We start from the raw sequence: 10,948 nt of genomic DNA on the forward strand, positions 1-10,948 counted from the left end.
ACTGTTCCACCCCAGCCAATACCCCTCCCCCACCTCATGCTCTTCTTGTCCTTGTTCTTAAAGGGATAGAGGTTGAGAAAACACTCAGTGGCGTAACTAGTATATTTCAGAGCCTTGTTCTAAAATAAACACCCTCTATACACATATTACTTTGTATTATTAATAGGTATGAAGAGATGACAATAGGTTGCTTGTCTGACTGTGTTTGCTGTGTCTGAAACAAGAAGGTGCTCTAATGTAGGCTACATTTTAAAATGTTATTATGTTAGATACCTTTGAGAATTAGGGTAATTACTTGTAAAAGGGGTCCAACAAATGCAGCAGGGGGTCTGTGGTCCTTTCTAATCTTTCTCCTGAACATCATATGCAATGATAAATGACATTAATGCCATGTTTGATTTGTTAATGTGGTTTTAAATGGTGTGTTACTTCATGAGTTGACCTTGTTTCTGTGTTAAAATAAGAAAGGGTGTTTTTCTTTTTGTTTAGTTTGATTTTTTTGGTGATTTTACCCCCAAACACTTGGAGCAAGATGATGGCAACCACCAAAGTGGGTTTCATACAGTTAGAACTGTATAAATTATCTTTATTGTCATTACACAAGATGACAGTAGACACTGCGTATTATTAGTAAGTGGCTTTCAGCCACATCCAAAGAGAAAACAGATGTTCAGTTGTCCACACGCCACTTGTATAGTCTCCACATCAAAGCATATGATAAAATGGGACACTGTGGAGCAGGTGCATGAGCAGGTCACCAAAGATACATCCAACTCAAGCTTGAACTTTGGTGGAAACTGAAGCAGGTCGAGGTGAGAAAACAGCGTCTTTGTCGTTAATGACATAGAAATGGATGAAGGAATTATCCCACATCATGGGGAGCAGCGGTGCAGGAAAGTCTGAGGTTTTAACAGACATTGTGTAACATTCTTATACACAGTGTAGTTCCAGGTGTTATCCATTTTCAGTTCTTGAGACGTTTTTAATGAATAAATGCATATGTTTAAGATTTAATGTTGGAAAACGACAGAAAATAATGTGAGTTAAATTCATGGGCGACAAAATTTAAATTATGCTAAAGACTAAAAATAATTTCATGAACAATTTAGGTTTTTTAACTATAGCTTTGTTGAGGTAATACTTCTGTGATAGATAAATAAATAAGGTGAAAATAGCAGAGAGTACAGCCATACTGCTAGTTGTATAGCTTTGCCTCATTTGTTGCCATAAGCTCCGATGCCTTCTTTGAAGTGCCCATATTCCTGATGTTGTTTTCTTCAGCTCTTGGAAACACATGACCCTCAAAACCTTTTTACTCATTCTTGACAAAGAAAGATATGAAAAGACTGCATGGTCCTTTTTTCTCAATGGTTTCTGTGGGAAACAACACAAGATCACAGAGATTGTAGGTAATAGCCTTCACCAAAGTGTGGTTTAATAAGCACGTTACCCCCACTAGAAGCCACACTGTGTGCAAGGCCACAATTCCTCAGCTGCACAACACTCACACTAAACGTAACCATGCGGCACGTGGTTTTTTTTTTGCTTGACTTTGATTGGCTATTCCTTTCCATTCCACAAAACATTGATACAGAAGGTATAGTGATAACATTCAATTTGGTACTGTTTTTGCACCCCACACAGCAAGCGACAAAAATAATACATTCAATAAATTTGTTCCATTTAGACAATCATCCTCATCTACGAGTCGGATTGTTCAGAGAATACACCACTAGATACATGAAATAAACACATGTAAGTGAAAGACAAAGCCACAATCAGCGCTAAAGCCTGGGAAACTCAAAACATTGCAATTCAAGACATTTTGATGCGTATCTTTACACTAATAAACAGACTTATTTGTCCAACACTATTTGATATGATGCAGGTCACCCAGGGGTGCTTCTATATATGGAAAGTTTGTTTTAAATATATTAGCTATACATTTCCAGTGATATATATAAATACACCTAATAGTTCCCCAGTCTAGAAGAATTAAATACAGTTGGCTGGGTTCCCATGCTCTGATTATCGTTCTATAATCTTTCTACTGTTAATTTTAACACACAAATACGTTTAATATAATTATTTATAATACTGCAAAAAAGTCATAAAACATCAAGTGTGGCCTGAGCAAAAGAAATGGTATTTTTAATATATATTTCAGTTAAATTCAACAAATAAAAAGAATCTTGCAGATAAATGCCACAATGAAGGGTGTTTATTTTTGTGGATTTAACTTATTTTCACAAAAGTGAAGGTCATTAAAGGGTGTCCAACTTACTGACTGTATTTTCAAGAAAGAGGGAACTTAAGATATGTGGTCAGCATCTGTCAAATGACATTTTGGCATTGCACTTTTATAGAAAACACAAAACAAACCAGTGAAGAAGACCCTCATATACAAAACACAACTGGCATTAATGGCAAAAAAAAAGAGCATTTCAGGATGAAAATGTAAACAATAAGCATCACGTCAGTACCCAGGTCAGATACTTGGCAGAGATTGTGGAATGGTGGATTTCTGAGGTGTTTCAGGTGAGGATGTCATGGGCTTTCTCCTCTTCTAACACAGCCATGTCCTTCACATTTTCACACCATAGCTCCAGACGACCTTTCATGCCCTTAATCTGAACACAGCAACATTAGATCAGTGAAGAATCAGCCTTTACCAAGCATATTCAGTACATTTTTAATAACACATCTCAAAATTATACCAGAACTCTTTCCTAAAAAGCTTAACCCAAATGAATCTCATGTCAGAGATGTGCACACCTATGGATTAGTTACAGTGTTATACCTGCTTTAAATCCAGAACTCTTGGTTGAACCCAGGTCATCTGAACTGTCTGATCCACTTCGTCAATGCTGCCTTTGATCAGACCCACAGAGAGGGCCTTCATCACCAGCAACTCCACCTGAAATGTGCAGCGGAACACAACAGAACACAGCCAACGTCAGCACTTTTTACAAACAAATGAACCCGGAATCTGCCACGTGGAGAGCTCAGCGATCACCTCATTGGCTGGGAGCTGGGCAGTCTGGGCTATTTCTTGGAATGTCAGCTGTCTGTTATTTGTGGGACGTGTAAAAGTCATCTAGAACAAAGAACGGTCTCATTAGGCAGGTCACTGTGGTATGCAACAAACTGAGAAACAAACAAAAATGCACTCAGAAAAATAAATATAAATAAATTAACCTCCATCACACACAGGAGCTGTATCTTCTGCATCAGTTTGGACTCATGGGCTGCAAGATCTGGCTGTAACATATTGGAAAAATAGGCAATACACCTATGGCTTTCATCAGTGTTTCCAGAAGGGGGCTCCTTGTTTTTAGGCATCAACATGAACCAGATTCTCATGCTGTAAATACTCATATTACAATAAGTAAGGAAGCTATGTTCCTATATTAGCTTACCACTGGGTTAGTGCTGTGATACGCTTTAATTTACTTTGTGCTTGAAAGCATATATACATATAGTAGAATATACTACATTTTTCTAAACGGACCCCAGACGTCAGATGTTGTCTGATGATGTTTAGGTCTTGGTTATTATTGTAGACAGTTTTGATTGCAGCTGATAGCAATGTACTAGCATATTATCAGCTTTGAATGTAAACACCTGAACTTCTGGTAGAATAAGAATATAGAAAATGAAATTGGCTTTGATCATATATACTATAACGCAGGGATTGTATGTCGGTTGCAGACCAATTCTCATATTTTGGTTTCACTGGTGCTATGTAATATACAGCAAGATCTACTGAAGGCTAAGTAAAGAGCACTCTAGTAATAGTCATTGTAATATTACCATATTGTGAAGCACATATCCTACAAAATTCATCAGTGCTCTTCCTGTGTGTCTTACCTGCTGACCCCACGCTGATTTCAAAGCCTGGAACTGGACCACATTGCCACTGTTGAAGGCATACAACGTGTCTATAAGCCACTGCTTGTCTGTGTTTCTCAAAGTCTCCAAAACTGGGTGCATTAGCTGAGAAAGAAACAAACTTACATCATACGCCGATATAACAAAAAAGTAGTAGTTAATGATCGTCCTCCCTGGAATAGAGGCATAGTGAGAAGGCCCGAGAGACTCACCAGTTCTCCGAAATTATAAACTCCCTCTCCCAGCAGTCCTGCGAGGCCCAGGGTGAACGCACGCTCCTGTTTTTCTGTTTCTGACAACAGGAAAACAAACTATTCTTATCCAACTGATGTACTGCACAAAAAAATAATAAAAATACTGGAGCAACAGGGGAACGGAATTTTATACAGATTTGACATTAATGTTTAAAGTGTTACCAGTTAGCTGCAGATGCATGAACAAATACATCACTGCTATCCCTCTCACTGTTTTCATACTTTGTTCAAAACAGACCACAAATGGACCAAAGGAAAATTGTCCAAATGAAACCTGCTTGGACTGATTTACAGTTGAGTTACAAGGAGTTACAAGGAACATAAAAAAACGACTACACGATTTACCAGACAGCTCCTTCACATCCACACATCCTAGATAGCGCAAGGCATCTCTGTAGTACAAAGCATGGTTCCCCATAAATCGATAATATTTGCTGGAAAGATCATAGAACCGTCCATGCACTGACGTTACACCTGGCAAATTATTCAGCATCTCCTCAATCTCCTCTGTCAGCTTCTGTGCAGCAGAAAATATAAAAACACATCAGAGTGACTGTAAAATTTCAACATTATTTTACAAAAGTCAAGCTCAAATGTCTTCTCAGTTGTGTATTCATTTTATTTTACCATGAACACGACTGATCTTTATAAAGGCCATTAATTACAAATCATTGAATCAAGGAGATGTTTCCAGTGACAGGAGATAAAAGGAGTGTTAGCTTGCAAAGAAAGAGGAAATCAAAAGAAAATAAGTGAAAAACAGTTCATTCATTAAACCTAGACATCCTAAAAGTTAATGAAAATCGATACTCATTAAGGTTTGGGCCCCTGAACAATCAATTCATCAATTTATTCACCAGCATCTAATCCATTCCATTCCTTTCTCTAATCTTTTCTTCACTGTTGAGGACTGTGTGGTATTAGCATCAAGGAAATCGGAAAAAAAAAAACAGACCAATTTTGTTGTTGAATGCCCTTGTGTCGGACTCAAAGAGAAAAACAATAAACTACAAAATGACACCCAAATTTTTTATCATTGTCACAATATCTTGAATCAGCTAAATATTTAATATATTACAATTATTCAAAACAAATTCGGCACTATATTTCTTTTATAATTTGAACAATAAACAGGGTCATCATCAGGGTCATCATATTTTCCACAAGGGGGGCAAGTTACATTCAAGAAAAGATTTAATTAATAGTTGCAAATATCATGTATGTAAAGAAAAACTGAATGTTACAAGCGTAATGCGTGTGGTGTGAATGAAACCCTGACTAAACAGCTCAGCAACCAGGTAACAAGCTGACCAGCTCTTCCTGAATGTTTGTTTTAAGCTTCAAATAAGCACTCTCCAATGAAAAACATGTATCTTCATATTTGTCAGTTCTTAGTTTACTAGGTTATGTGAACACAGCAGATGTCCTTCACATTGTGTGAATGTTTTTGATGAATGGACCAATAGAAAATCTCCAAAATTCCTTGGAATAATTGCTTTTTACCCAGTCTTCCGTTTAAAGTAAGAAGGTTTTTGCTTCTCCTGTAAAGTTGCTATTTTGGAGATACATGATTGTCGCTAGTTTGGTGTGTTCTCCCTGTGTCCGCGTGGGTTTCCTCCCACAGTCCAAAAACACACGTTTTTAGGTGGATTGGCGACTCAAAAAAAGTGTCCATAGGTGTGAGTGAATGTGTGAGTGTGTGTGTTGCCCTGTAAAGGACTGGCGCCCCCTCCAGGGTTTGTTCCCGCCTTGCGCCCAATGATTCCAGGTAGGCTCTGGACCCACCGCGACCCTGAACTTGATAAGCGCTTACAGATAATGAATGGATGAATGAATGATTGTCACTGGACAGTGACAAAATGCTTTAAATGTCCATGTATAAGCAGGACGATCCTTAGTAGTACTGTGTGTCAGAACTGATCACTTCATTACTAATATATAACAACTTAAATAATAAACGTTAATGGCAGACTTACAAATTTTATAAACACATATTATCCAGTGTTACCTTTGTTGCAGTAAGATCATTGATCTGTAATTTCAGACTTCCAATGGCTGTTTTGCACAAGATTAAAGCCTCCTCACTGCTCTTCACCTGTTCCCACAATAATAAATTATTAGTTATGAATATGTTAATAATGCTACAGTCCTCTAAGAGAATATTATACAGTAGCTTACCTTTTCTTTAGTCTTCTCAAGGAAATTAATCGCATCATTCGGGTCTGCCAGAGAATGTAATATAATGCAATGATGAGACAACATGATTCATCTATTTTTAAACTTATTTGACCTGTTTTATAGCTGTGATTAAAAAAAAACACTAAACATTTCAGATGGGTAAAATCTACAATTTAGTGTTGTCTTCTTCCATTAGCAAGAGACAGATAGTATTAATACACCCCTCATTTATGTATGATGGAATATTTTTGTGTCTTGCATTTGTTTATTTTATGCGTCTCCAAAGACCAAGTTAATAAGGGCACATTTACAGATATGTTTACTGTGATGTGTAGTGTTTACTGTGATGTGTAGTGTTTACTGTGACGTGTAATGGTTAATGTGATGTGTAGTGTTTACTGTGATGTGTAGTGTTTACTGTGATGTGTAATGGTTAATGTGATGTGTAGTGTTTACTGTGATGTGTAATGGTTACTGTGATGTGTAATGGTTACTGTGATGTGTAATGGTTACTGTGATGTGTAGTGTTTACTGTGATGTGTAGTGTTTACTGTGATGTGTAATGGTTACTGTGATGTGTAGTGTTTACTGTGATGTGTAATGGTTACTGTGATGTGTAATGGTTACTGTCACGTGTAATGGTTACTGTCACGTGTAATGGTTACTGTCACGTGTAGTGGTTACTGTCACGTGTAGTGGTTACTGTGATGTGTAATGGTTACTGTCACGTGTAGTGTTTACTGTCACGTGTAGTGTTTACTGTCACGTGTAGTGTTTACTGTCACGTGTAGTGTTTACTGTGATGTGTAATGGTTAATGTGATGTGTAGTGTTTACTGTGATGTGTAGTGTTTACTGTGATGTGTAATGGTTACTGTGATGTGTAATGGTTACTGTGATGTGTAATGGTTACTGTGATGTGTAGTGTTTACTGTGATGTGTAGTGTTTACTGTGATGTGTAATGGTTACTGTGATGTGTAGTGTTTACTGTGATGTGTAATGGTTACTGTGATGTGTAATGGTTACTGTCACGTGTAATGGTTACTGTCACGTGTAATGGTTACTGTCACGTGTAGTGGTTACTGTCACGTGTAGTGGTTACTGTGATGTGTAATGGTTACTGTCACGTGTAGTGTTTACTGTCACGTGTAGTGTTTACTGTGATGTGTAGTGTTTACTGTCACGTGTAGTGTTTACTGTCACGTGTAGTGTTTACTGTGATGTGTAATGGTTAATGTGATGTGTAGTGTTTACTGTGATGTGTGGTGTTTACTGTGATGTGTAATGGTTAATGTGATGTGTAGTGTTTACTGTGATGTGTGGTGTTTACTGTGATGTGTAATGGTTACTGTGATGTGTAATGGTTACTGTGATGTGTAATGGTTACTGTGATGTGTAATGGTTACTGTGATGTGTAGTGTTTACTGTCACGTGTAGTGTTTACTGTCACGTGTAGTGTTTACTGTGATGTGTAATGGTTAATGTGATGTGTAGTGTTTACTGTGATGTGTGGTGTTTACTGTGATGTGTAGTGTTTACTGTAATGTGTAGTGTTTACTGTGATGTGTAATGGTTAATGTGATGTGTAGTGTTTACTGTGATGTGTAGTGTTTACTGTGATGTGTAATGGTTAATGTGATGTGTAGTGTTTACTGTGATGTGTAATGGTTAATGTGATGTGTAGTGGTTAATGTGATGTGTAGTGGTTAATGTGATGTGTAATGGTTACTGTGATGTGTAATGGTTAATGTGATGTGTAATGGTTACTGTGATGTGTAATGGTTACTGTGATGTGTAATGGTTAATGTGATGTGTAATGGTTAATGTGATGTGTAGTGTTTACTGTGATGTGTAGTGTTTACTGTGATGTGTAATGGTTAATGTGATGTGTAATGGTTACTGTGATGTGTAATGGTTACTGTGATGTGTAATGGTTACTGTGATGTGTAATGTTTAATGTGATGTGTGGTGTTTACTGTGATGTGTAATGGTTAATGTGATGTGTAATGGTTACTGTGATGTGTAGTGTTTACTGTGATGTGTAATGGTTACTGTGATGTGTAATGTTTAATGTGATGTGTAGTGTTTACTGTGATGTGTAGTGTTTACTGTCACGTGTAGTGTTTACTGTGATGTGTAATGGTTAATGTGATGTGTGGTGTTTACTGTGATGTGTGGTGTTTACTGTGATGTGTAATGGTTAATGTGATGTGTAATGGTTACTGTGATGTGTAGTGTTTACTGTGATGTGTAGTGTTTACTGTGATGTGTAATGGTTAATGTGATGTGTAATGGTTAATGTGATGTGTAATGGTTAATGTGATGTGTAATGGTTAATGTGATGTGTAATGGTTACTGTGATGTGTAATGGTTAATGTGATGTGTAGTGTTTACTGTGATGTGTAATGGTTACTGTGATGTGTAATGGTTACTGTGATGTGTAATGGTTACTGTGATGTGTAGTGTTTACTGTGATGTGTAGTGTTTACTGTCACGTGTAGTGTTTACTGTGATGTGTAATGGTTAATGTGATGTGTAGTGTTTACTGTGATGTGTAATGGTTAATGTGATGTGTAGTGTTTACTGTAATGTGTAGTGTTTACTGTGATGTGTAATGGTTAATGTGATGTGTAGTGTTTACTGTGATGGGTAGTGTTTACTGTGATGTGTAGTGTTTATATTGACCCTGTATTTACAACCTGATTAACACATTTTAATCCATTTTTAACTGAAATTAAAATGAATGAAATTAAATTCTATGGAGCAGCTGCATATGACCCTAAGGTCACCATGATCCATGCCTAGCGAAGGTTAGCGCTAGAGTACTGTTTATAAACATTATTCTTACCTGATATTTGTCTGACAACATAGAGAGTAATTTCCACCAAGGAAAGGGGGTTGATTCTGGAAATAAGCAAACATTGGCAGACAAAGAAAAAAAATTATTTTTAAGATTTGCTTTATTGTTAAATATTCATTTAAAATACTTAAACAAAAATGCTCAACCTACCTGTGCTCAAAATCACAGATGAAGTTGTCATAAAGCTGGACAGAGAAAAACATCAGGCATGAAACCGACATGATTTATTTTGAATAATTTGAACACCATATGAAGGATATTCCTCATAATGAGTGAACTGAATGAGACATTTAACTATGCACATTCCTTGTGGCTGAATGCAATCAGTCCCCACAGCAATGTTCCTATATAAAGCCTAAAGCATTCCTAGATGAGAATAGGCAGTTAATTATCTTTCTGTTGATTTCAGAGAAAATGGTGAACAAGCATGTGTCATGATAAACTTTGGTCATTGCCATGGTGTGTGTGTGTGTGTGTGTGTGTGTATACGCAATAACTTGATACTGAACCTGCTGTAACACTTTCGCTTTCATACTTTACGTCAGATTGGGCTTATTCAATGTGTGGTACTGTGACGCTGCAATTTTCTTCGAGGATCAATACGGGTGCTGTCCATTTTATCAACTTTGCAATTCTAATACAGACGGCAGTGCACATGTGGCTGTGCATACTTTTTTAACCCCTTTCACCCCGTTCTTAAATGGTATATATTTATGTGGTGGACAATTCCCCAACCAGTAGTGACATATAACTGTTTAAAAACTCTAGCAGCACTGCTGTATCTCATCCATTCGTACCAGCACGGTTTGCAACTGTAGAACTACAAAGGGAATCTGTATAGTCAAAGGAACTGAACCAATGGAAAATGTGTGTAGAAAATAGGTTATTTTAAAATGTGGCTATCCAAACACCTCACCTGTATAAGAGTACCAGCAGTGTTGAAGTAGGGATCTTTGACAAACTCTGTCAACTTCACAGTCAGCTGATGCCACAACCTGAGGAACAAAATATATAAATGCCATAAAACAGTGATACACGAAGACATACCTAAATATTTGGTTGATATTTTGTAGCACAAATAACAGACAGTATTTTTAAAAAGTAATAAAGTTTAATTCGAGATTAACAAAGCTTAAATGTCTGTCAAATAGAAGACTACAGACAAAATTTCTAGAACTAATCTGAATAAAATCTCTCCGTTATAAACTTGGCTGCTGTTAGTAAAGCAGTGAAGGGCTGGGTTCACTTCTTGTTGTAGAGCTGCTCAAGTTCATGCCACTGAGTCGCCGCCGCAGGGGAAGAGCTCTCCCTCTGCTGCAGAGACAGATAGCCACCAACATCCTTCATCCTCAACGGGAACGGCCTTCCTCACGACGAGAAAACCGGGCAAACTGATGAAGACACAGCTCCGAACACCGTTCCTCAACTCTCCGCACTGAGCCCACTGCTCCACTCTAACGTACCCGCTTAGCCTACAATCTACAATAAAAGTCCCCGTACGATGAAACGTACCGCAGAATATAAACATTAAAATACATTAAGAAATTGTTTTTTTTTTTTTCATTCCAATATTTTGTGCTTGATATTAACTTTGTTCTCCACTACAGACAGAAAACTTTGACTTTTGACATAGCCACCCCTATAAAATATGGATAGAAGGACGAAACGTCGATATTTTTGTTTCTGTACTTATTTATGTTTAGTTTCAACGCCCAACTTGGTAAAGGTCCCATAAAAACTATTCGTTATTTTACTGTAAAAACAA

The 10,948-nt window shown here is 37.2% G+C and overlaps 1 protein-coding gene across 1 annotated transcript; it reads right to left on the reverse strand.

Annotated features, from left to right (window-relative positions):
- Positions 1 to 600: 600 nt before the first annotated feature.
- LOC136672259 (26S proteasome non-ATPase regulatory subunit 13-like) lies at positions 601 to 10,656 on the reverse strand. The gene is made up of 13 exons (XM_066648250.1): positions 10,430 to 10,656; positions 10,100 to 10,178; positions 9,334 to 9,368; positions 9,172 to 9,227; positions 6,324 to 6,367; positions 6,154 to 6,240; positions 4,491 to 4,662; positions 4,104 to 4,183; positions 3,871 to 3,996; positions 3,199 to 3,261; positions 3,017 to 3,097; positions 2,801 to 2,917; positions 601 to 2,630 (listed from the first exon to the last, which is right to left on the reverse strand). The coding sequence occupies exons 1-13, from the start codon at positions 10,528 to 10,530 to the stop codon at positions 2,535 to 2,537; spliced, it is 1,137 nt and encodes a 378-aa protein (XP_066504347.1). The 5' UTR covers positions 10,531 to 10,656; the 3' UTR covers positions 601 to 2,534.
- Positions 10,657 to 10,948: the final 292 nt, after the last annotated feature.

This window comes from Hoplias malabaricus, chromosome 16 (genome assembly GCF_029633855.1).
Source record: "Hoplias malabaricus isolate fHopMal1 chromosome 16, fHopMal1.hap1, whole genome shotgun sequence".
NCBI lineage: Eukaryota > Metazoa > Chordata > Actinopteri > Characiformes > Erythrinidae > Hoplias > Hoplias malabaricus.

Bases quoted from the DNA above. Each gene is read 5' to 3' on its own strand.
- LOC136672259 (XM_066648250.1), bottom strand. From the start codon at position 10,530: ATGAAGGATGTTGGTGGCTATCTGTCTCTGCAGCAGAGGGAGAGCTCT. The intron at 6,368-9,171 runs GTAAGAATAATG...ATTCTCTGGCAG, and splicing joins TGTTGTCAGACAAATATCAG to ACCCGAATGATGCGATTAAT. The intron at 2,631-2,800 runs GTATAACACTGT...TGCTGTGTTCAG, and splicing joins GAGTTCTGGATTTAAAGCAG to ATTAAGGGCATGAAAGGTCG.